Raw genomic sequence first — 26,534 nt, forward strand, 5'->3', positions numbered from 1 at the left:
CACATATTAAGATATGTAGCATAGCACATTGATAATATATAACGCAGGTGAAAACATGTAAGAAAAAAACAACAGCTGCAAATGGGTTGTGGGAGAAGGTCTGCATCCTCCCGTCCCATGTGGGAAAAAGGTGCAGCTCAATGGGGGATTAGCGGGGAGCCAAGAACAACAACCGTCCACCGCAAGTACCTATAGTCATCTTAACTAATCCCATATGAGGGAAACATAAGAGATGAGTCTAATTGGATATACCATTAAAGAGCTGAGCATCAATACAAATATAGAAAACCAGCCATCTATCTGTCGCTTCTAGGTGGTCAGAAAAAATACAGTAACTAATATAAAACTGAAAATATCTATCAGTATAATGAACATTGAGTCAACAGTAAACATAAGGCTTTAAAAGAGAAAAAGCACAGTACTACTTTGCGCGACCCAAAAAGTAATGACCCAAAGAAAAAAGGGATTGGTCTCGAGAGGGCAAGTGTTCATGGTGGTTTAGTTGAATGTGGAGTGGTCGTAGAGGACTTCCTTCGCCGTGGTGATCGTACTTGTTGCCACGCGTCATTGTGGATATCTATAGTAGGGAGATCAGTATATTGGTAGAGAGAGTCCCAATCCGGAAGAGGTATAGGTTGGATGCCAAGTGTAGTGAAGAAAATTGGGAGATCAGATGGTTTAGAAATAGATGTGGATTTGCCATTGTGAGTCACCTGCAAAGAAAAGGGGAATCCCCACCGATATTTCAGGCCTAATTTTCGTAGGGCATCTGTAAGCGGTTTTAAGGTTCTCCGCTGCTGCAAGGTCGACCATGCCAGATCAGGGAATAGTTGAATCTTGTTCCCTTGGAATTCGATCCCTTCTAATAGACGTGTTTTTTGTAGTATTTCTTCTTTTTGGGTGTAATAATGCAGTCTACAAATAACATCGCGGGGCCGGTCAGAAGGGAGGCCTCTAGGCCTCAGGGCTCGGTGGGCTCTGTCGAATACAATGGCTGTTTCAGGGTCTGAGCCTAGAATTTCCCCAAAAATTTTTGTGAGGACATCTACAAGATTGGACTGTGGAATATCTTCTGGTAAACCTCTGACCCTATTGTTATTTCTTCTACCTCGATTGTCCATATCTTCTACGCAGGCTTTAAGGAAGGCGATGTCAGAGGCCTGATGGGAGATCACATCTTTGAATTTAGTCAATATCGCTGTAGTTGGTGGTTCGTGTCGCTCTAGTGTATCCACTCTCGACTCAAGTGAGGACATGTCTCTCTGAAGGACAGATACTTTTTGTTTGATAGTAGCCAGTAGGCTAGACTCCAGGTTTGAGAAGTCTTGCTTTGTAGGTAAGGTTTTGACATGTGCCAGGATCTCACTTATCTCTGTGGTTAGTGCTGAGGCAACCTGATGCTGGGTACCTTCGTGTAAAGACATCTCGTCCGAATGTGAGGGGGAAGCCGACGAGGAAGGGGTTTCTGTTGCACACGAAGAATTGGTATTAGAAGGTAGTAAAAACTGACGTAGGTCAGATGTGTTGCAATCAGGGGGCTTAGGCGTTCCCTCCGGTTTGGTCTTAGATTTTTTCCTGGCGTTTTTCACCATGGGCTCAGACTTGTATGTGTGTGACTGAAAGGTCAGATGGCAAGGGCTAGCTCAACTCTTCAGGTCTAAGAATAGCAGTGGGCCATTGTCGTGTCAAGGCTCCCCCGTGGCCTATGCGGTCATTATTAGTCGAACATTATATCACTTCCCTGATGTGGGATGTGGCGAAGGGGGGACACCCCCAGAGGTCATTCACACTGCTGGAACCAGGTTATTTATTCTTTGGGGGCCCCGTACCCTCTCTCCACAGCTCGGGCTATAGGTGATTCTTTCCTATAAGGTGGGTGTCACCTAGAGGTTATCTACCCTGTGTTTAAGGTAGCAGGGGGTCTTATCAGAGTATCAAATGATCAGTGTGGAGTTAAGAAGGGAGGACCAATGGGTGTAGGTCCAATTACTGCTTCCCAATATATCCTGCGGATGTACTGGGGTGTATGAGGGGTATTGGCATAATCTTAATGCCACTGGACAATGGCTCAGGCACGTGCCCCTGTATGTTATTTTAGACCTGCCTGGAGATAGCAAACTAAATGGACCGTGCTACAATACAGAGGTTTAGTCACTGTGGGGCAAGGACAGAGACCAGTGTCAGCTCTCCCTTTGTAGCTCACCTCAGGTATTGGTGGTCCAGTCCCAGCTGTGTAGGTGGTTGGATTCAGCCCAGTCTCTGCCTCTTATGATTTCTCTGGAGTTGAGATTCAAGGAGCTGAAGTTAAGCAGGCAAGATGGCCGCCGCCATCCGAGGATTCCCAGCCGCAGCAGCAGTATCAGACTTTGAGGCGTGTGTCCAGGGGAAGGCCGCAGCGGCACCCCCACAGGTGTGGTCTTATCCCCGGGTGGAGGGGCGCTCGGCGTGTGGTCTCTGGCGCTGTCAGCGGCTTCTTTCCGCCGTCTGTCACGCCGTGGAGCTCTAATTTCGGCAGGACGTCCAAATTGAGGCCCCGGCTTCCGGGCGGAGGTAGGCCGCAACCTGCAAAGACGTCTAAGAACGTCTCCCGGCTCCGCGACCCACCCCCACCACCACCGGCGGCTACCAGGAGGTAAGGGGAGGCGATGCTACAAGGGGTCTCAGGGAGAGAGAGGGGTATTCAGTGAGTTTTATGCAGACGGGCACCGGAGCTTTGTGTGTATGCTGCCGTCCGCTGTTCCGCCAGGCCACGCCCCCCAATATTGATTTCTTGTTGCTGCTATTGAAATTTGTATTAACAAAAAATAATTTTTTACACGATGGCAAATCTGGCTGCAATTAAATGACTGTTCGATGGCCTCTAATGCCGCACCGGCATACGCCAATATTTTTATGTTCTATGTTGAACAACAAGTTTTTGTCAATCAGCCTGATGTTGCTGCCAGAATATTGCTTTACCGCAGATTTATAGATGACCTGCTCATTTTTTGGGCAGGACCCATCATTGATCTGGAAAGACTTGTTGAACATCATATTGCGGGTATGAGTCCTGTTAAGTTTACCATGACTTCTAACCAATCTATTATCAACTTTTTAGACATAACATTGCACCTGAAAGATGGCACCATTACAACTTCATTATTCCAAAAAGAGACAGATAAGAATAATTTAGTACATGGTACCAGTGCTCACCTGTCAGGTCTGATTAAAGGTTTGCCCTTCTACCAAATGGTCCGCATCAAGCGGATTGTATCTGATCCCATTGAAGCAGATGCACAGATTGAGGTACTTATTAAAAAATTTCTTGATAGAGGTTATAAATTACATGATCTCATACAAGCCAAACAACGAGTAGCACTCCAGACTCGTGAGCAACTACTAATTGCTAAACCTAAAGTAGCCCAAGCAGAGATCATTCCGCGGGGCACTAAATATTCTAAAGCCAGTACTGTCATAAACCGGGTCTCTAAAAAATGATGGCCCATTGTCTCTAGTGATAGCGACATTAATATTCCTAATTCCCGACTGATGGCTTGCTACCAAAGGGCTCCTAACCTCCGTGACATGCTGGTTAAAGCTGATATCTCTTCATTTAGTAACCCTGAAAAACCTCCTGCCCGGGGGGTGCATTAGGTGCACATGCACAGTTTGTACTTGTATGATCCCAGGTGCAGTATTTTTCCATCCCCACTGTGGAACTATTGCTCCATATATCTCTAACCTCATCTCCATTCATACACCCTCCCGCCCTCTACGGTTGGCTGACAACTGTCGTCTCTCCTCCACCCTGATCACTGCTTCCCATGCTAGAGTACAGGACTTTGCCCGTGCTGCACCCCTTCAGTGGAACGCAATCCCTCGCTCCATTAGACTCTCTCGGCAGTGCCGAATTTCCCATTAGGCACGTGAGGCACGTGCCTAGGGGCGGCACTTGGATGCATGTGTTAGTACTGTCAGCCTGAAATGTACCAGTAACTGCAAAATGTTTCCACTGTACTGTACCATATTCCATCTTTAATAGAGTGTAAATAGATAGGACATGCAGATCATGCCCCTGTAACTGTCCTACTTAGCAAACCATCAAATGAGGGCTTATAACTAATCAATAAAAATATTACAATTAGGCAGGGGGGCGGACATTATTTTTGTGCCTACGGGCGCCGTCACCCCTAAATCCGCCCCTGTCTCTCGGACCTTGCAAAGCTTCAAACAGGCACTGAAAACTCACCTATTTGTGATGTTGTCAGACTACGTGCAGGTGTGTGACCGTTACCTGATGTTCCTGTTCTCCTCTCGGCACTGCTTGGCTGCTACCTGACTGCTTCACTTGCCTGCAATTCAGAGGGCGGAGGGACAAAGGCACCATGGGAAGACAATACCCAACACAACCACACAGAATGGTCACCACACGTGAGGACGGTGATCAAAAAGGATTTATTTTTGAAGCGAAAAGGACTGTGAATCACCGCTATGAAAATGACGAAACAATGCAATAACAATGATAACAATTGGCAGTTTATGAAAAAAGACAATTCTCCCTCATGATATTGTGCGCGATGGGGTCACTGTGGCACCATAGGCCGCACTTCGCACAATACACTGCAGTAAATGCAATACACTGTTCAACAATAAATTCAATTTAGAGATGAAAGAATAAAGATATTCTATAAAGAAGATATCGTGCGCGATGGGGCCACCTGTAACACCTGCAGGCCGCAATTCGCACGGTATACTGTCGTGTAACCAATTCAAATCATCAAACAAGACATGCAATAGCTTTCACATGAATGAACATAGTATGCAGTACTTATACCTTGCATAAATAACCATAAGTGTCCAGGCTAAAAAGAGCGAGTCCCTGAACTGCGCAGTTACAGTATTTCCAGAAATAAGGTACCTGTTTGGCCTAGGTGCACCGTGTCTTTTAAACAGCTAGTAATGGGATTTGTAATCCAAGGCAAAAGAGGTGTCTGTAATTTTGGCACAATGCCAACATTGAAAAGGGACTTTGCTGAAGAAAAGGCCTGGGTCCGGGTTCTGGCTAGTCAAAGGCACTTGGTTGAATAAATGGGTTATCCGGTTCCAAGTAAGGAAGGGTGAGGGTAAAGGCAGTCCCTGTATGCTGGGCCGTGCCTCCGGCTAAAATGGCACTGTGCTGGGTTAACTTGTGGCAGAAAAAGAGGACAGGCCACAAGGCCATTGGGGAAGGTGAGATGGGTAACTGGTATGTGGGGTGTTGTCAGGGTACCTGCACATCTGTTGCTGACTCCTGTCAGGGCTTTCTGGGGACACACAGGATCTGTGGGTGTCCTGCTGTGCGGGGACTCCTCTACACGAGTGTGGGCTGCAGGCTCTCTCTCTCCCTCTCTCCCAACCATCAATCACCACTGGGAAGCTGCTGCAGAGGTCTCTCTCTGGCTGCTCTGTCCTGCCTCTGCTCCACTCTTCACCACTCTCCTCAGCACGCCCAGCGTAACGCGCTGCTTACTCCTTACTCTCAGGCACACTTCTGACTGACTGCCTTCCTGGTTCCTCTCACTGCTCACAGCAAACTGGTTACACTCCAATCTGCCCAGCAACAGGCAGGTCTCTAACTTCCTGCTTCTCCCAGCACCTTGCTGGGTCCTAAAGTCCCTGCTGTCCTCCTTGCTGCTGCGGGGTGGTTGCCTAGCAACCCCCCGAAATCCTGTGTATTTTTAGGCAGCCCTGGCCACCAATGATTCTGTGGCACCAAAAAGGGGGTAGCCCAATTCTGGGATGCCACATATTCATCAAAGCGTACCCTTTCACTGCATAAACCAGCTGGTTCTCCGACCCCTTGCCTGTTTACATCCTGCTATCTAGCCACCACCCACTCACTTGCACCTCTTGTAATCTGTCTGTCTCCCCTTCCTACTAGATTGTAAGCTCCTCCGAGCAGCGCCCTCTTCCCTCCTGTTGTCAAAGCCCACTTCTCTTCACATGTCACTCACAGCTCTCCTATACTCTAACACTCAGTGACCATCTTCGTCCGCATACTCATCTCCATCATTGGCATCAAGCCTCTAGTTGTATGTTGATTGAGTCCTCACTACTTATATCCAAGCTGTAATGTGTATTGAACTGTGGCGCTCTTTATTTGTACTGTATTTTTGTTATTTATTCAATGTTATGCCAAGTTTTGTCTCCCTGTATTGTTCCTTTATACGGCGCTGCGAAACACTTGTGGCGCCTTATAAATAAAATAATAATAATCACTAAATACACAATCAGACATACCTTAAGCTGTGAGTCGCGGTATGTAATTTATCAGTTGATCTGTCCTTGCGGTCTGTCGTATATTGACAAGACCGAAAGGACCTTTAAAGAAAGGATCACTACACATAGATCCACCATCCGAGCAGCACTCTCCGGAGGGAAGTGCGATCTTCCAGTTCCTAAACATTTTTTAGCAATGAAACACACTCTTCCTTCATTAAGATATTGCATGATTGACCATATCCCCCCCCAATATTAGGGGCAAGAATAGGGGTGTTCAGTTGCTAAAATGTGAAACACGCTGGATTTTTCGACTTGACACCATTTCCCCTAGGGGACTTTGGGCATAAGTTGTCTTTCTAGGAAATAATGTGTTTTATTCGTCCTCTATAGCATGTACAGTGAGCATATGGAAATGTTCTAAGTACCATTTGCAATTCATCAATGTACTTTTATATTGCTTAATGGTTGTTCTATTTGTCCTCACCCATTATCCCGAATATTGAGTAACTTTATAACAATTTTGTTACCACAAGGCGCCCATATCGGGCTCTCAGCAATGTTCTCTTCTCTTCTATTTGAATTGTTTCTTAGTATACAGTAGTATCAATTTTGGAACATACGTATAATAAGTATATTTAACATGTTTTCTTGTGCAGTCATTTGAATGTTTGTAGGTCCGTCTTGTATTGTATTGTATTGTGCATTATATGTATTAGTTGTTTATTGGTTACTATGGTGGCGGGAGCACTGCGTCCTAACGGATTGACGTCACCTCAGGCGCAACTGAATGCGCTCTGGCGGACGTGAACCAGCACGGTGATGTATATAGGTATGTGAGCATTTGTCTTTTGTAACCCTGATGAAAATGTCCAAATAAAGGACATTGAAAAGTTGTTTGCAGATTCAGTGTACCGTGCAGTTCTTCCAGCCGTGTGTGCCGCACCTCCTCCGTCTATGTAATCAGATCCAGCGAGGGCACCCGGTAAAGTAACCCTGAATAGAGGAGGAGCATTGGTGTGTGCCGGTCTATTGGAATATATATATATATATAGAGGAGGTGAGACGGCACTCCAAGTTTGCAGAGGTCCCAGAAGGGAAAAAGTTGTAGTCAGTGGTGCCCTCCGTGCTTGGATCCAAACGGAGACAAGTACATGCAATGTAGGAGGGGGGGGGGGGGGGGGGGCGGCACTCGCAGTGAAAGAATCACACAACTAGGCAGAAGTTACCAACATTTCGTGGCAGTCTCGCCACTTTATCAAGGTGCCATAGAACAAAGAAATATGTAAGTGAACTTACCTAAATAGCCCTCGGTGCGGTCCGCGGCGCACGGCGTCCCGTCACATGGCGTCAATGGTGACCTCACACGCTTCCTGGACGGAGTGAGCCACGGAGTTGGCCTCAGGCACGTGATCTAAAATTCATCAATGAAAAGACTAAGTTACACATCGTAAATGAAATTTAAACAAATGTTACAACATGGTGGTTTAAACACAAATACATAGAAAAGAATACATGAAAAAGAATAAAGAGAGAATGAAGCGGTCCCCACAGCATACAGGGTGCACACAATATAGAAACTGGCTGTATAATACAGCTATAAGAAATACAGTTACCAATATAGTTTATGTAATTATGTGTGCATATCTACGTATAAATGGGGACAACAAATTGTTTATAAAAAACAGGATAAACCGAGGTTTTCATTTAAGCCTCGGGGCGCCAGTGTATCCAGTACATAGATCCAGCGACATTAGGTTTGCAGTAAAATCAGTGACCTGTCACCGCCACGGGGAAGAGGAGGCCCATGGTCTATGATTCTATATCTTAAAGAGGTCAAGGAGTGTCTTGCCTCTACAAAATGCTTGCTTACGGGGTGTTCCCCATGTCCAGCAGCTATGGCTATTTTTATATTGGAGCGGTGAGCTGTAGCACGCTCTTTGAATGCCCTGTCAGTCTTGCCGACGTAGTGTCGACCGCAGGGACAACTTAAAAGATAAACCACAAATTTTGTATGACAGCTGACACGATGTTTAAGCTTGAACTTTTGATAAAATGTATCACCCGTACTCATATAGCTGCAAGTGGTGCAACCACAGCAGCGAAAACAGCCTTTTGAATACAGTTGGAGGCTAATGACAAATATGTTACATCACGATCCACATGCTATGAAAAAGGTTTGTCACGCGAGGTCACGTATATGTAGCACCCATTGGTCAACCAAACACAACATTACACAGTCACTTGTTTGGACTGAAATGGTACTACATACCTTTTTCATAGCATGTGGATGGTGATGTTAGCATGACTCGGCGTGCTGTAACATATTTGTCATTAGCCTCCAACTGTATTAGCTATTTTCCACATGTGATATCATTGTCCTTTCTGTTTGTCTTTTTGTGTGTTGTTATATGTATTGTTCACGTATATCATCATATTGCACTTATCCGGCGGAGTTCCAGATTGCCGTGGTAACACCTGTACAGCGTACACGCTGATTTGTAGCGTGCCGCGTCTGGCGTCCCCTGGCAACATTGTGTCGTGGCTGTGCTGGACCACCTTGGTTTCTATATATATATATATATATATATATATATATATATATATATACCCAGATCTGCCAGAGGTTGTGCACAAGCCGATTGTTGTATTCAGATGTAGACTGACCATAGAAGAACCGACGATAGTGCTGACATATTATGGGGTATGGATCATAGGATAGACAGCATCTAGGTCGACAAGCAGTAGGTTGACACCACGAGGTTGACATGACTAAAGGTCGACATGGTCATTAGGTCGACACAAGCATTGGGTTGACATGGGGGAGGTCAACAGTCAAAAGGGTTTAAAAAAAAAAAATTTGTCCCGAATTTCTACACTGAAACGTAGCACTGCGTCCCCTGGCACGGCTCGCTGTGCTCGGCACACTATTATATTCTCCCACCACAACCTAGTGGATGGTACGGCATGAAATACCACCTGTCGGCAGGTCGGTGAAAAACCCCATGTCGACCTTTTGACTGTCAGCCTTCCCCATGTCATCCTAATGCTTGTGTTGAACTAATGTGATCCTGTCGGCCTAACCCATGTCGACATAGTGGTGTCGCCTAATGCTTGTTGACCTAGTGACCGTGTCCCATTGCAGGAATGGTCCCAATAGTAATATGCTAGTCTACAGCCCATTGTATTGCTAGAAGGTGGCTCCATATACACTACAGCAAATGAGCCGCATGTGGTGGGTGTCCTGGTGCAATGGACTATACTAGGATAATATAGCTATCGATCTCTCCTTAGATTCATGTGGTCCATTATTCCACCCAGTACGAGAGCTTGGATGCCGCCAAAACCCAACCAGGAGGACTTGCAGTGTTGGCTGCCTTCATACAGGTAAGTGGTCCTGCATCACTGCTCTAGAACGTCTCGGGGGATTGCTGGACCTTCCTCTGGGTCTGGAGCACAGAGCTGTTCCATGTATCTCACTGGACACAGAGTACATTATCCGGGAACCAGCTCATCCCAAAGGCCCGTGATTAGAAAGGAGAGATCCCCAGTAACCACAGAACATGGACAGGCAACAGAAATGGATGAGGCAGATCCCAGAACCAACACGGAGCCAGCACTTCATTGGGCTCAATCATGCACTTGGGCAGAATGGTTTAGTCCAGTTATTGCTCCGGTTTCTCCGGCTCCATTTCCCAATGACTGTCCCAGTCATCCTCATAGTCTCTGTCCTGGAGGGGGGGGGGGGGGGGCTGGAGTGCATAGTCAGTGTCTTCACCTCTAATTCCCTATTGCAGGAAGGACCTGATGATAACGATGGATACAGCCACCTGCTGCCACACCTGAGGGCTGTGAGAGAGGCCGGTGAGTGCTCCAATCACATATTGTGCCTCATGCCACATTCTCTATTCGTTTTTACCAGTGGTGACTGCAGCACAGACCAAAGTTCAAATAGGTAACCAAGACCTACTGCCGGTGAGTCCGGGCCAGAGATGTGCGGTAATGTGTACATTGCCCAGTGAGTCCTGGCCAGAGATGTGCAGTAATGTGTACATCGCCCAGTGAGTCCGGGCCAGAGATGTGCGGAAATGTGTACATCCCCCAGTGAGTCCGGGCCAGAGATATGCGGTAATGTGTACATTGCCCAGTGAGTCCTGGCCAGAGATGTGCAGTAATGTGTACATCCCCCAGTGAGTCCTGGCCAGAGATGTGCGGTAATGTGTACATCGCCCAGTGAGTCCGGGCCAGAGATGTGCGGTAATGTGTACGTCCCCCAGTGAGTCTGGGCCAGAGATGTGCAGTAATGTGTACATCGCCCAGTGAGTCCTGGCCAGAGATGTGCAGTAATGTGTACATCCCCCAGTGAGTCCGGGCCAGAGATGTGCAGTAATGTGTACATCCCCCAGTGAGTCCGGGCCAGAGATGTGCGGTAATGTGTACGTCCCCCAGTGAGTCCTGGCCAGAGATGTGCGGTAATGTGTACATCGCCCAGTGAGTCCGGGCCAGAGATGTGCAGTAATGTGTACATCCCCCAGTGAGTCCGGGCCAGAGATGTGCGGTAATGTGTACGTCCCACAGTGAGTCCTGGCCAGAGATGTGCGGTAATGTGTACATCGCCCAGTGAGTCCGGGCCAGAGATGTGCGGTAATGTGTACGTCCCCCAGTGAGTCCTGGCCAGAGATGTGCGGTAATGTGTACATCGCCCAGTGAGTCCGGGCCAGAGATGTGCGGTAATGTGTACATCCCCCAGTGAGTCCGGGCCAGAGATGTGCGGTAATGTGTACGTCCCCCAGTGAGTCCTGGCCAGAGATGTGCGGTAATGTGTACATTGCCCAGTGAGTCCGGGCCAGAGATGTGCGGTAATGTGTACATCCCCCAGTGAGTCCTGGCCAGAGATGTGCGGTAATGTGTACATCCCCCAGTGAGTCCTGACCAGAGATGTGTGTTAATGTGTACGTTGCCCAGTAAGTCCTGGCCGGAGATGTTTGGTAATGTATACACCCCCAGGGATCCTCCAGTGAGTCTGGGCCAGAGATGTGCGGTAATGTGAACATCCCCCAGTGAGTCTGGGCCAGAGATGTGCGGTAATGTGTACATCCCCCAGTGAGTCTGGGCCAGAGATGTGCGGTAATGTGTACATCGCCCAGTGAGTACGGGCCAGAGATGTGCGGTAATGTGTACATCCCCCAGTGAGTCCGGGCCATAGATGTGTGGTAATATGTACGTCCCCCTGTCAGTCCTGGCCAGAGATGTGCGGTAATGTGTACATCCCCCAGTGAGTCTGGGCCAGAGATGTGCGGTAATGTGTACGTCCCCCAGTGAGTCCTGGCCAGAGATGTGCGGTAATGTGTACATCGCCCAGTGAGTCCGGGCCAGAGATGTGCGGTAATGTGTACATCGTCCAGTGAGTCCGGGCCATAGATGTGTGGTAATATGTACGTCCCCCTGTCAGTCCTGGCCAGAGATGTGTGGTAATGTGTACATTCCCCAGTGAGTCCGGGCCAGAGATTTGTGGTAATGTGTACATTCCCCAGGGATCCCCCAATAAGTCCTGTCCGGAGATGTTTGGTAACGTATACACCCCCAGGGATCCACCAGTAAGACCTGGCCAGAGATGTTTGGTAATGTAAACACCCCCAGGGATCCTCCAGTGAGTCCTGATCAGAGATGTGCGGTAATGTGTACATCCCCCAGTGAGTCTGGGCCAGAGATGTGCGGCTATGTGTACATCCCCCAGTGAGTCTGGGCTACAGCTGTGCAGTAATGTGTACATCCCCAGGGATCCCCCCCATGAGTCCTGGCCATGTGTACGTCCCCCAGTGAGTCCGGGCTGAAGATGTGCGGCAATGTGTACATTCCCCATGGATCCCCCAGTAAGTCCTGATCAGAGATGTGTTGTAATGTCTACATCCCCCAGTGAGTCTGGGCCAGAGATGTGCGGTAATGTGTACATCGCCCAGTGAGTCCAGGCCAGAGATTTGCGGTAATGTGTACGTTCCTCAGGGATCCCCTAGTGAGTCCGGGCCATAGATGTGTGGTAATACAGTAGTATGTACGTTCCCCAGTGAGTCCTGGCCAGAGATGTTTGGTAATGTATACACCCCCAGGGATCCCCCAGTGAGTCCTGACCAGAGGTGTGCCGTAATGTGTACGTCCCCCAGTGAGTCCAGGCCAAAGATGTGCGGTAATGTGTTTATCCTCCAGGGATCCCCCAGTGAGTCCGGGCCAGAGATGTACGGTAATGTGTATGTCCCCCAGTGATGAGTCGCCAAAGATGCATGGTAATGTGTACGTCCCCAGGGATCCCCCCATGAGTCCTGACCATGTGTACGTCCCCCAGTGAGTCCAGGCCGGAGATGTGTGGTAATGGGTTCACCCCCAGTGAGTCCTGGCCATAGATGTGTGGTAATGTGTACGTCCCCCAGGGATCCCCCAGTGAGTCTTGGCCAGAGATGTGCGGTAATGTGTTCATCCCCCAGTGAGTCCTGGCCAAAGATGCGTGGTAATGTGTACACCCCCCAGGGATCCCCCAGGGAGTCCTGACTAGAGAAAAGTGGCAAAATGTACATCCACCCGGGGATCCCCCAGAGAATGTGGCCCAGAGATGTGGGGTGATGTGTACGTCCCCCAGGGATCCCCAAGTCAGGCCTGGGTGGAGATGTGTGATAATGTGTATGTCCCCAGATGATGTGTTGTAATGTGTACGTCCTCCCAGGGATCCCACAATGAGTCCGGGCCAGAGATGTGTGGTAATTTGTATGTCCCCCAGGGAACCCCCAGTGAGTCTTGTCTAGAGATAACTGGTAATGTGTACGTCCCCCAGTGAGTCCTGGCTAGAGATAAGCGGTAATGTGTACGTTCCCCAGGGATCCCCCAGTAAGTCCTGGCTGGAGATGTTTGGTAATGTATAGATCCCCAGGGATCCCCATACACACACAAAACCTTATATAAAGTATATATTGTATATCTATTATGAAATATAACAGGCATATATACAGTATATCTAGAGAGAGAGAGATATAGAACACATATTTCAGAACTCTAAAGTGATATCAATGGCTTTCAATTAATGGAGTTAAAATTGCAGGGGAGGAAAGGTGCCCCCTTGAGAGCAGGAGCCCGGCGGCAGATGACTCCATTGCCTCCCAGAGTTCTGCCTCTGCTCCAGTGAGTCCTGGCCAAAGATGCGTGGTAATGTCTGCACCTCCCATGGATCCCCCAGGGAGACCTGGCTAAAGATAAGTGGTAAAATGTACATCCACCCTGGGATCCCCCAGTGAATGTGGCCCAGAGATGTGTGGTGATGAGTACGTCCCCCAGGGATCCCCAAGTGAGTCCAGGCCGGAGATGTGTGATAATGTGTATGCCCCCCAGGATCCCCCAGTGAGTGCGGGCCAAAGATGTGCGGTAATGTGTACATCCCCCCAGGGATCCCACAGTGAGTCCAGGCCAGAGATGTGTGGTAATGTGTACAACCCCAGGGATCCTCCAGTGAGTCCTGACCAGAGATGTGCGGCAATGTGTACATCCCCCAGTGAGTCTGGGCCGGAGATGTGTACATCCCCCAGTGAGTCTGGGCCAGAGATGTGTGGTAAAGTGTACATCCCCCAGTGAGTCCGGGCCAGAGATTTGCGGTAATGTGTATGTTCCCCAGGGATCCCCCAGTGAGTCCTGACCAGAGATGTACACTAATGTGTACGTCCCCCAGTGATCCCCCCATGAGTCCTGGCCATGTGTACATCCCCCAGTGAGTCCTGGCTAGAGATGTGTGGTAATGTTTACACCCCAGAGATCCCCCAGTGAGTCCGGGCCAGAGATGTGCGGTAATGTGTACATCCCCCAGTGAGTCCGGGCCAGAGATGTGCAGTAATGTGTATGTCCCCCAGTGATCTCCCAGTGAGTCCTGGCCAAAGATGCGTGGTAATGTGTACGTCCCCCAGGGATCCCCCTTATGAGTCCTTACCATGTATACGTCCCCCAGTGAGTCCGGGCCAGAGATGTACGGTAATGTGTACACCCCAGTGATTTCCCCAGTGAATCCTGGCTAGAGATTTGTGGTAATGTGTACGTCCCCCAGGGATCCCCCAGTGAGTCCTGGCCAGAGATGTGCGGTAATGTGTTCATCCGCCAAGGATCCCCCAGTGAGTCCTGGCCAAAGATGCGTGGTAATGTGTACACCCCCCAGGGATCCCCTAGGGAGTCCTGGCTAGAGATAAGTGGCAAAATGTACATCCACCCAGGGATCCCCCAGTGAGTGTGGCCCAGAGATGTGATGTGTTGTGTACGTCCCCCAGGGATCCCCAGTAAGTCCTTACCGGAAATGTGTGCTAATGTATACACCCCCAGGGATCCCCCCCAGTAAGTCCGGGCCATGGATGTGTCATAATATGTACGTCCCCCAATGAGTCCTGGCCAGAGATGTGTGGTAATGTGTAAATCCCCCAGAGATCTTCCAGTGAGTCCTGGTCAGAGGTATGTGGGAATGTGTACATCCCCCAGTAAGTCTGGGCCATAGATGTGTGGTAATATGTACGTCCACCAGGGATCCCCCAGTGAGTCTTGTCTAGAGATAAGCAGTAATGTGTATGTCCCCCAGGGATCCCCCGGTTAGTCCTGGCTAGAGATAAGCGGTAATGTGTACATTTCTCAGGGATTCCCCAATGAGTCAGGGCCAGAGATCTGTGGTAATGTGCACGTCCCCCAGGGATCCCCCCAGTGAGTCTTGTCTAGAGATAACCGGTAATGTGTACGTCCCCCATGGATCTGCCAGTGAGTCCTGGCTAGAGATAAGCTGTAACGTGTACATTTCTTTGGGATTCCCCCGTGAGTCAGGGCCAGAAATGTTCGGCAATATGTACATCCCCAGGTATCCCCCAGTAAGTCTTGTCTAGAGATAAGCAGTAATGTGTACGTCCCTCAGGGATCCCCCAGTGAGTCCGGGCCATAGATATGCGGTAATTTGTACATCCCCAGGGATTCCCCAGTGAGTCCTCATCGGAGATTTGCAGTAATATGTACATCCCCATTGATCCCCAGTGAGTCTGGGCCATAGATGTGTGGTAATGTGTATGTCCCCCAGGGATCCGCCAGTGAGTCCTGGCTAGAGATAAGCTGTAATGTGTACATTTCTCAGGGATTCCCCCGTGAGTCAGGGCCAGAAATGTTCGGTAATATGTACATTCCCAGGTATCCCCCAGTAAGTCTTGTCTAGAGATAAGCAGTAATGTGTACGTCCCTCAGGGATCCCCAGTGAGTCCCGGCCATAGATGTGCAGTAATTTGTACATCCCCAGGGATTCCCCAGTGAGTCCGGGCCATAAATGTGTGGTAATGTGTACGTCCCCCATGGGTTTGTCAGTGAGTCCGGGCCATAGATGTGCAGTAATATATACATCCCCAGGGATTCCCCAGTGAGTCCTGGCTAGAAATAAGCGGTAATGTGTACGGCCCCCAGGGATTCCCCAGTGAGTCCTGGCCGGAGATAAGCGGTAATGCGTTTGCCCCCCAGGGATCCCCCAGTGAGTCCTGGCTAGAGATAAGCGGTAATGTGTACGGCACCCAGGGATCCCCCAGTGAGTCCTGGCTGGAGATAAGCGGTAATGTGTACAGCCCCCAGGGATCCCCAGTGAGTCCTGGCTGGAGATAAGCGGTAATGTTTTCGACCCTCAGTGAGTCCTGGCCGGAGATAATCAGTAATGTGTACGGCCCCCAGGGATCCCCCAGTGAGTACTGGCTGGAGATAAGCGGTAATGTGTACGGCCCCCAGGGTTCCCCGATGAAGCCTTGCCAGAGATTTGTGGTAATGTGAACGGCCCCCGGGGATCCCCCAGTGAGTCCTGGTTTGAGATAAGCGTTAATGTGTACAGCCCCCAGGGATCCCCCAGTGAGTCCTGGTTTGAGATAAGCGGTAATGTGTACGGCCCGCAGGGATCCCCCAGTGAGTCCTGGCTAGAGATAAGCGGTAATGTGTATGGCCCCCAGGGATCCCCCAGTGAGTCCTGGCTAGAGATAAGCGGTAATGTGTATGGCCCCAGGGATCCCCCAGTGAGTCCTGGCCGGAGATAAGCGGTAATGTGTACGGCCCCCAGGGATCCCCCAGTGAGTCCTGGCTGGAGATGTGTGGTAATGTGTACGGCCCCCAGGGATCCCCCAGTGAGTCCTGGCCGGAGATGTGTGGTAATGTGTACGGCCCCCAGGGATCCCCCCGTGAGTCCTGGCTAGAGATAAGCGGTAATGTGTACGGCCCCCAGGGATCCCCCCGTGAGTCCTGGCTAGAGATAAGCGGTAATGTGTACGGCCCCCAGGGATCCCCCAGTGAGTCCTGGCCGGAGATGTGTGGTAATGTGTTCGGCCCCCAGGGATCCCCCAGTGAGTCCTGGCCGGAGATGTGTGGTAATGTGTATGGCCCCCAGGGATCCCCCTGTGAGTCCTGGCTAGAGATAAGCAGTAATGTGTACGGCCCCCAGGGATCCCCCAGTGAGTCCTGGCCGGAGATGTGTGGTAATGTGTACGGCCCCCACGGATCCCCCAGTGAGTCCTGGTTGGAGATGTGTGGTAATGTGTACGGCCCCCAGGGATCCCCCAGTGAGTCCTGTCCGGAGATGTGTGGTAATGTGTACGGCCCCCAGGGATCCCCCAGTGAGTCCTGGCCGGAGATGTGTGGTAATGTGTATGGCCCCCAGGGATCCCCCTGTGAGTCCTGGCTAGAGATAAGCGGTAATGTGTACGGCCCCCAGGGATCCCCCAGTGAGTCCTGGCCGGAGATGTGTGGTAATGTGTACGGCCCCCACGGATCCCCCAGTGAGTCCTGGTTGGAGATGTGTGGTAATGTGTACGGCCCCCAGGGATCCCCCAGTGAGTCCTGTCCGGAGATGTGTGGTAATGTGTACGGCCCCCAGGGATCCCCCAGTGAGTCCTGGCCGGAGATGTGCTGCAGTCCCACCTCTGATTATTACTATTACTCTTATTCATGTTATGCCGCACTTGGCACAGAGGGCCACATGTAATAGGGTGAGAGTTTCAGAAAGTGAGAGATTTTGGGAGATTTTTCCCCTTTTTTTAAAGGAGCAATCAATTACACAGCAAAACCAGGTTGATTTTGCCATGTAATTGATTGCTGCTTTAAAAAACATGGGAAAACTCTCCCAAAATCTCTCACTTTCTGAAACTCTCACCCTATTACATTTGGCCCAGAATGTCTGTCCCTGATACATTGGGCCCTATCCGTGAGATCATGGGATCTGTACATGCTCACGTCAGGAAAATGAAAACAAAGAGATAGAATTTACTAAGCACAACCAATACTAATTGTCAAAATACAGACAACAAAAGACATAGGGGTCCCCTGTATTTTTAAAATCAGCACCGGGCTTCACAAGTCTGTGAGGTAATGCCACAGCTGGGGGACACTGATTTTATAGGTTCTGTGGCCGTGGCATTAACCCCCAACTGGTCAACCCTGGCTTGGATCCCAATAAAGGGGTCCCCCCATTGCATCCAAGGGCCAGTGCTGAAGCCCGGGGCTATCTGTAGCACCCCTGGGTAGTGGGTGCCAGGTTGATAGTCCATGAAGTATAAAAAAATTGATTAAATATTGGGTTTAGCTGTGGAACTAAAAGTGCCAGCAAGCCTCCCCTGCATGCTGGTACTTGGAGAACCACAAGTATCAGCATGCAGGGCCCATCCAGGGTATGTAGGGCACTTGTAGTTCTACAGCCGGACCAATCTAAAAGAAAACACAGACCATAATAGTTTAAGTTCAAGAAACCTACACACACACATATACATAGGACCCTGATTCTGGTTCACCCTACACACACACATATACATAGGACCCTGATTCTGGTTCACTCACAGAAGCAAATTCTTTCTCTGATGGACAGAATCATGCTGCACTGCGGGGGGGGGGGGGGGGGGGTTTAACGTGTAGAGAGCATTAGATTTGGGTGCTATTTTGTTTCTGCGCAGGGAAAATCTTACACTGCAATACAGATATCAGTTTGTAGTACTAACTCCACTCAAATATAATTCCCGCTGCACCTGTTACATCTGCCCCACCAGCAGTACAGCATGGTTTTCTCCATTATAGAGAGAATTTGCTTTTGCAAGTGAACCAGAATCAGGCCCATAGACACAAACTCACCAATGTTGACACGTGCTTGGTAAACTTGTCCACCTAGAAATCCATAGGTACCTGTGTAAAAAGAAAAAAAACTCATTCCAAAGTAGTCATCCAAAGGTCATGCTACTCCTCTGCACAAATCATGGGATGCCATTGACTTTTGTCACAGGGAACCCCAATAGCCAAGAGGCGCAGTGCCAGTTATTGGTTATAGGTCGCTGAGACAATATTATTGTACATTGCTGGGATATGTCGGTGACACAGTGTTATTGTACAGCACTGCAGTATATGCTGGTGGTATGTCAGTGATACAGTGTTATTGTACATTGCTGCAGTATATGCTGGGATATGTCGGTGACACAGTGTTATTGTACAGCACTGCAGTATATGCTGGTGGTATGTCAGTGATACAGTGTTATTGTACAGCGCTGCAGTATATGCTGGGATATGTCGGTGACACAGTGTTATTGTACAGCACTGCAGTAAATGCTGGTGATATTTCGTTGATACAGTATAATTGTAAAGCGCTGTAGTATATGCTGGTGATAGGTTGGTTACAATGTTATTGTACAGCACTGCAGTATAGGCTGGTGGTATGTCAGTGATACAGTGTTATTGTACAGCGCTGCAGTAAATGCTGGTGATATGTCGTCGATACAGTATAATTGTAAAGCGCTGTAGTATATGCTGGCGATAGGTTGGTTACAATGTCATTGTACAACACTGCAGTATATGCTGGTGGGATGTCAGTGATACAGTGTTATTGTACAGCGCTGCAGTAAATGCTGGTGATATGTCGGTGATACAGTATAATTGTAAAGCTCTGTAGTATATGCTGGTAATAGGTTGGTTACAATGTTATTGTACAGCACTGCAGTATATGCTGGTCGTATGTCAGTGATACAGTGTTATTGTACAGCGCTGCAGTAAATGCTGGTGATATGTAGGTGATACAGTATAATTGTAAAGCGCTGTAGTATATGCTGGTGATAGGTTGGTTACAATGTTATTGTACAGCACTGCAGTATATGCTGTTGATATGTCGCTGATACAGTATTATTGTACAGCACTGCAGTATATGCTGGGATAGGTCAGTGAAATTGTGTTATTGTACATTGCTGCAGTATATGCTGGGATATGTCGGTGACACAGTGTTATTGTACAGCACTGCAGTACAGTATATGCTGGTGGTATGTCAGTGATACAGTGTTATTGTACAGCGCTGCAGTATATGCTGGGATATGTCGGTGACACAGTGTTATTGTGAAGCGCTGCAGTATATGCTGGTGATAGGTTAGTTACAATGTTATTGTACAGTGCTGCAGTATATGATGGTGATATGTCAGTGATACAGTGTTATTGTACATTGCTGCAGTATATGCTGGGATATGTCGGTTACACAGTGTTATTGTACAGCACTGCAGTATATGCTGGGATATGTCGGTGACACAGTGTTATTGTACAGCACTGCAGTACAGTATATGCTGGTGGTATGTCAGTGATACAGTGTTATTGTACAGCGCTGCAGTATATGCTGGGATATGTCAGTGATATTGTGTTATTGTACATTGCTGCAGTATATGCTGGGATATGTCGGTGACACAGTGTTATTGTACAGCACTGCAGTACAGTATATGCTGGTGGTATGTCAGTGATACAGTGTTATTGTACAGCGCTGCAGTATATGCTGGGATATGTCAGTGATATTGTGTTATTGTACATTGCTGCAGTATATGCTGGTGGTATGTCAGTGATACAGTGTTATTGTACATTGCTGCAGTATATGCTGGGATATGTCGGTGACACAGTGTTATTGTACAGCACTGCAGTATATGCTGGTGGTATGTCAGTGATACAGTGTTATTATACAGCGCTGCAGTATATGTCGGTGACACAGTGTTATTGTACAGCACTGCAGTAAATGCTGGTGATATGTTGTTGATACAGTATAATTGTAAAGCGCTGTAGTATATGCTGGTGATAGGTTGGTTACAATGTTATTGTACAGCACTGCAGTATAGGCTGGTGGTATGTCAGTTATACAGTGTTATTGTACAGCGCTGCAGTATATGCTGGGATATGTTGGTGACACAGTATTATTGTAAAGCGCTGCAGCATATGTTGGTGATAGGTTGGTTACAATGTTATTGTACAGCACTGCAGTATATGCTGGTGGTATGTCAGTGATACAGTGTTATTGTACATTGCTGCAGTATATGCTGGGATATGTCGGTGACACAGTGTTATTGTACAGCACTGCAGTAAATGCTGGTGATATGTTGTTGATACAGTATAATTGTAAAGCGCTGTAGTATATGCTGGTGATAGGTTGGTTACAATGTTATTGTACAGCACTGCAGTATATGCTGGTGGTATGTCAGTGATACAGTGTTATTGTACAGCGCTGCGGTATATGCTGGGATATGTCGGTGACACAGTGTTATTGTACAGCACTGCAGTAAATGCTGGTGATATGTTGTTGATACAGTATAATTGTAAAGCGCTGTAGTATATGCTGGTGATAGGTTGGTTACAATGTTATTGTACAGCACTGCAGTATATGCTGGTGGTATGTCAGTGATACAGTGTTATTGTACAGCACTGCAGTAAATGCTGGTGATATGTTGTTGATACAGTATTATTGTAAAGCGCTGTAGTATATGCTGGTGATAGGTTGGTTACAATGTTATTGTACAGCACTGCAGTATATGCTGGTGGTATGTCAGTGATACAGTGTTATTGTACAGCGCTGCAGTAAATGCTGGTGATATGTCATCGATACAGTATAATTGTAAAGCGCTGTAGTATATGCTGGTGATAGGTTGGTTACAATGTTATTGTACAGCACTGCAGTATATGCTGTTGATATGTCGCTGATACAGTGTTATTGTACAGCACTGCAGTATATGCTGGGATAGGTCAGTGATATTGTGTTATTGTACATTGCTGCAGTATATGCTGGGATATGTCGGTGACACAGTGTTATTGTACAGCACTGCAGTATATGCTGGTGGTATGTCAGTGATACAGTGTTATTGTACAGCGCTGCAGTATATGCTGGGATATGTCGGTGACACAGTGTTATTGTACAGCACTGCAGTAAATGCTGGTGATATGTTGTTGATACAGTATAATTGTAAAGCGCTGTAGTATATGCTGGTGATAGGTTGGTTACAATGTTATTGTACAGCACTGCAGTATATGCTGGTGGTATGTCAGTGATACAGTGTTATTGTACAGCGCTGCAGTAAATGCTGGTGATATGTCATCGATACAGTATAATTGTAAAGCGCTGTAGTATATGCTGGTGATAGGTTGGTTACAATGTTATTGTACAGCACTGCAGTATATGCTGGTGGTATGTCAGTGATACAGTGTTATTGTACAGCGCTGCAGTGTATGCTGGTGATATGTTGGTGACTCAGTGTTATTGTACAGCACTGCAGTATATGCTGGTGATAGGTTGGTTACAGTGTTATTTTACAGCACTGCAGTATAAGCTGGCATATTACGGTGACACTGTTTTATTGCACTGCAGTATATGCTGGTAATATGTCGCTGATACAGTCTTATTTTACAGCGCTGCAGTCTATGCTGGTGATAGGTTGGGGTTACAGTGTTATTGTACAGCACTGCAGTATATGCTGGTGATATATTGGTTATACAGTGTTATTGTACAGCGCTGCAGTATATGCTGTGATATGTTGGTGAGTGTTATTGTACAGTGCTGCAGTATATGCAGGTGATATGTTGATGATACAGTGTTATTGTACAGCACTGCAGTATATGTTGGTGTTATTGTACAGCACTGCAGTATATGTTAGTGATACAGTGTTATTGTATAGCAGTTCAGTATATGTTGGTTATATTGTACAGAGCTGCAGTATATGCTGGTGATAGGTTGGGGTTACAGTGTTATTGTACAGCAATGCAGTATATGCTGGTGATATGTCGGTGATAGTGTTATTGTATAGCGCTGAAGTATATGCTGGTGATAGGTTGAGGTTACAGTGTAATTGTACAGCACTGCAGTAAATGCTGGTGATATGTCTGTGATGCAGTATTATTTATTGTACATTGCTGCAGTATATGCTTGTGATATGTCTGTGATTCAGTGTTATTGTACATCACTGCAGTATATGCTGGTCATATGTTGGTGACTCAATGTTATTATACATCACTGCAGTATATGCTGGTGATAGGTTGGTTACAGTGTTATTGTACAGCGCTGTAGTATATGCTGGTGATAGTGTTATTGTACAGCTCTGCAATATATGCTGGTGATATGTCGGTGATACAGTGTTATTGTACAGCGCTGCAGTATATGCTGGTGATAGTGTTATTGTATAGCGCTGCAGTATATGCCAATGATACTGTGTCTGTGGTACAGTGTTATTGTACAGCACTGCAGTATATGCTGGCAATATATCGGTTATACAGTGTTATTGTGCCGTGCTGCAGTATATGCTGGTGATAGGTTGGGGTTAAAATGTTATTGTACAGCACTTCAGTATATGTTGGTGATATTGTACAGCACTGCAGTATATGTTGGTGATATTGTACAGCACTGCAGTATATGTTAGTGATACAGTGTTATTGCACAGCACTTCAGTATATGTTGGTTATATTGTACAGAGCTGCAGTATATGTAAATGATCCAGTGTTGTTGTACAGCGCTGCAGAATATGATGGTGATACAGTGTTATTGTACAGTGCTGCAGTATATGTTGGTGATATTGTACAGCACTGCAGTATATGTTAGTGATACAGTGTTATTGCACAGCACTTCAGTATATGTTGGTTATATTGTACAGAGCTGCAGTATATGTAAATGATACAGTGTTGTTGTACAGCGCTGCAGAATATGATGGTGATACAGTGTTATTGTACAGCTCTGCCGTATATGTAAGTGATATTGTACAGTGCTGCAGTATATGTTTGTGATACAGTGTTTTTGTACAGCTCTGCAGTATATGTAAGTGATATTGTACAGTGCTGCAGTATATGTTTGTGACACAGTGTTATTGTACAGCTCTGCAATATATGCTGGTGATATGTCGGTGATACAGTGTTATTGTACAGCGCTGCAGTATATGCTGGTGATAGTGTTATTGCACAGCAGTGCGGTATATGCTGGTGATTTGTTGATTATACAGTGATATTGTACAGCGCTGCAGAATATGATGGTGATATTGTGTTTTTGTACAGCTCTGCAGTATATGTAAGTGATATTGTACAGTGCTGCAGTATATGTTTGTGATACAGTGTTATTGTACAGCTCTGCAGTATACAGTATGTTGTTGATACAGTGTTATTATACAGTACTACAGTATATGTTAATGATATTGTACAGTGCTGAAGAACACAGCATGTGTGCGTATTCCACCCATGTATGTTTTGTTGTACAGGGCAAAGCACGGATATACCAGCATTTGATATTCATGGATTGTTACCGAAGCGTCTTGAGAGATATTACCGTTACAATGGATCTCTGACAACCCCACCTTGTCTCCAAACCGTTATATGGACCATATGCAACCAGACCATCCCTCTGTCTGCAAATCAGGTAGGAGAGCAGCGGCCATAGCCAGTAATGGTGGGGGGTGGGGGGAGAGGAGCGGGAGCTGAGGACGTTACAGCTAGGAGAAAGCTGATGCTGCGGCCAAAGCCTGTAACGATGGGCGGAGGGGGGGTAGCATAGCTTAGCTGAGCACAGTACAGGTAGGAGAGAGCTGGTGCAGAGGCCATAGCCAGTAATGGTGGGGGGTGGGGGAGAGGAGCGGGAGCTGAGGACGTTACAGCTAGGAGAAAGCTGATGCTGCGGCCAAAGCCTGTAACGATGGGCGGAGGGGGGGTAGCATAGCTGAGAACATTACAGGTAGGAGAGAGCTGGGGCAGAGGCCATAGCCAGTAATGGTGGGGGGTGAGGGGAGAGGAGCGGGAGCTGAGGACGTTACAGCTAGGAGAAATCTGATGCTGCGGCCAAAGCCTGTAACGATGGGCGGAGGGGGGGGGGGGTAGCATAGCTGAGCTGAGAACATTACAGGTAGGAGAGAGCTGGTGCAGAGGCCATAGAAAGTAATGGTGGGGGGTGGGGGAGAGGAGCGGGAGCTGAGGACGTTACAGCTAGGAGAAAGCTGATGCTGCGGCCAAAGCCTGTAACGATGGGCAGAGGGGGGGTAGCATAGCTGAGAACATTACAGGTAGGAGAGAGCTGGTGCAGAGGCCATAGCCAGTAATGGTGGGGGGTGGGGGGAGAGGAGCGGGAGCTGAGGACGTTACAGCTAGGAGAAAGCTGATGCTGCGGCCAAAGCCTGTAACGATGGGCGGAGGGGGGGTAGCATAGCTGGAGGTGAGAACATTTGCAGGTAGGAGAGAGCTGGTGCAGAGGCCATAGCCAGTAATGGTGGGGGGTGAGGGGAGAGGAGCGGGAGCTGAGGACGTTACAGCTAGGAGAAAGCTGATGCTGCGGCCAAAGCCTGTAACGATGGGCGGAGGGGGGGTAGCATAGCTGGAGGTGAGAACATTTGCAGGTAGGAGAGAGCTGGTGCAGAGGCCATAGCCAGTAATGGTGGGGGGTGGGGGAGAGGAGCGGGAGCTGAGGACGTTACAGCTAGGAGAAAGCTGATGCTGCGGCCAAAGCCTGTAACGATAGGCGGAGGGGGGGGGGGGGTAGTATAGCTGAGCTGAGAACATTACAGGTAGGAGAGAGCTGGTGCAGAGGCCATAGCCAGTAATGGTGGGGGGTGAGGGGAGAGGAGCGGGAGCTGAGGATGTTACAGCTAGGAGAAAGCTGATGCTGCGGCCAAAGCCTGTAACGATGGGCGGAGGGGGGGGGGGGGTAAGCATAGCTGGAGGTGAGAACATTACAGGTAGGAGAGAGCTGGGGCAGAGGCCATAGCCAGTAATGGTGGGGGGTGGGGGAAAGGAGCGGGAGATGAGGACGTTACAGCTAGGAGAAAGCTGGTGCTGCGGCCAAAGCCTGTAACGATGGGCGGAGGGGGGGTAGCATAGCTGGAGCTGAGCACATTACAGGTAGGAGAGAGCTGGTGCAGAGGCCATAGCCAGTAATGGTGGGGGGTGAGGGGAGAGGAGTGGGAGCTGAGGACGTTACAGCTAGGAGAAAGCTGATGCTGCGGCCAAAGCCTGTAACAATGGGCGGAGGGGGGGGGGGGTAGCATAGCTGGAGGTGAGAACATTACAGGTAGGAGAGAGCTGGTGCAGAGGCCATAGCCAGTAATGGTGGGGGGTGGGGGGAGAGGAGAGGGAGCTGAGGACGTTACAGCTAGGAGAAAGCTGGTGCTGCGGCCAAAGCCTGTAACGATGGGCGGAGGGGGGGTAGCATAGCTGAGCTGAGCACATTACAGGTAGGAGAGAGCTGGTGCAGAGGCCATAGCCAGTAATGGTGGGCGGTGGGGGAGAGGAGCGGGAGCTAAGGACGTTACAGCTAGGAGAAAGCTGATGCTGCGGCCAAAGCCTGTAACGATGGCCGAGGGGGGGTAGCATAGCTGAGCACATTACAGGTAGGAGAGAGCTGGTGCAGAGGCCATAGCCAGTAATGGTGGGGGGTGAGGGGAGAGGAGCGGGAGCTGAGGACGTTACAGCTAGGAGAAAGCTGATGCTGCGGCCAAAGCCTGTAACGATGGGCGGAGGGGGGGTAGCATAGCTGGAGCTGAGCACATTACAGGTAGGAGAGAGCTGGTGCAGAGGCCATAGCCAGTAATGGTGGGGGGTGAGGGGAGAGGAGTGGGAGCTGAGGACGTTACAGCTAGGAGAAAGCTGATGCTGCGGCCAAAGCCTGTAACGATGGGCGGAGGGGGGGGGGGTAGCATAGCTGGAGGTGAGAACATTACAGGTAGGAGAGAGCTGGTGCAGAGGCCATAGCCAGTAATGGTGGGGGGTGGGGGAGAGGAGCGGGAGCTGAGGACATTACAGCTAGGAGAAAGCTGATGCTGCGGCCAAAGCCTGTAACGATAGGCGGAGGAGGGGGGGTAGCATAGCTGGAGGTGAGAACATTACAGGTAGGAGAGAGCTGGTGCAGAGGCCATAGCCAGTAATGGTGGGGGATGGGGGAGAGGAGCGGGAGCTGAGAACATTACAGCTAGGAGAAAGCTGGTGCTGCGGCCAAAGCCTGTAACGATGGGCAGAGGGGGGGTAGCATAGCTGAGAACATTACA

The 26,534-nt window shown here is 48.5% G+C and overlaps 1 protein-coding gene across 1 annotated transcript in view; it reads left to right on the forward strand.

Moving 5' to 3' along the window:
- Positions 1-26,534, forward strand: part of CA9 (carbonic anhydrase 9) — a 376,314-nt gene that overhangs the window by 207,137 nt on the left and 142,643 nt on the right. Inside the window, exons 5-7 of the mRNA XM_083155472.1 lie at positions 9,532-9,624; positions 10,035-10,101; positions 23,766-23,923. Of these exons, the coding sequence (XP_083011598.1) occupies positions 9,532-9,624; positions 10,035-10,101; positions 23,766-23,923 (318 nt within the window). The remainder of the gene's footprint in view (positions 1-9,531; positions 9,625-10,034; positions 10,102-23,765; positions 23,924-26,534) is intronic.

This window comes from Crinia signifera, chromosome 1, assembly GCF_055691185.1.
Source record: "Crinia signifera chromosome 1, ASM5569118v1, whole genome shotgun sequence".
NCBI classification, from domain to species: Eukaryota; Metazoa; Chordata; class Amphibia; order Anura; family Myobatrachidae; genus Crinia; species Crinia signifera.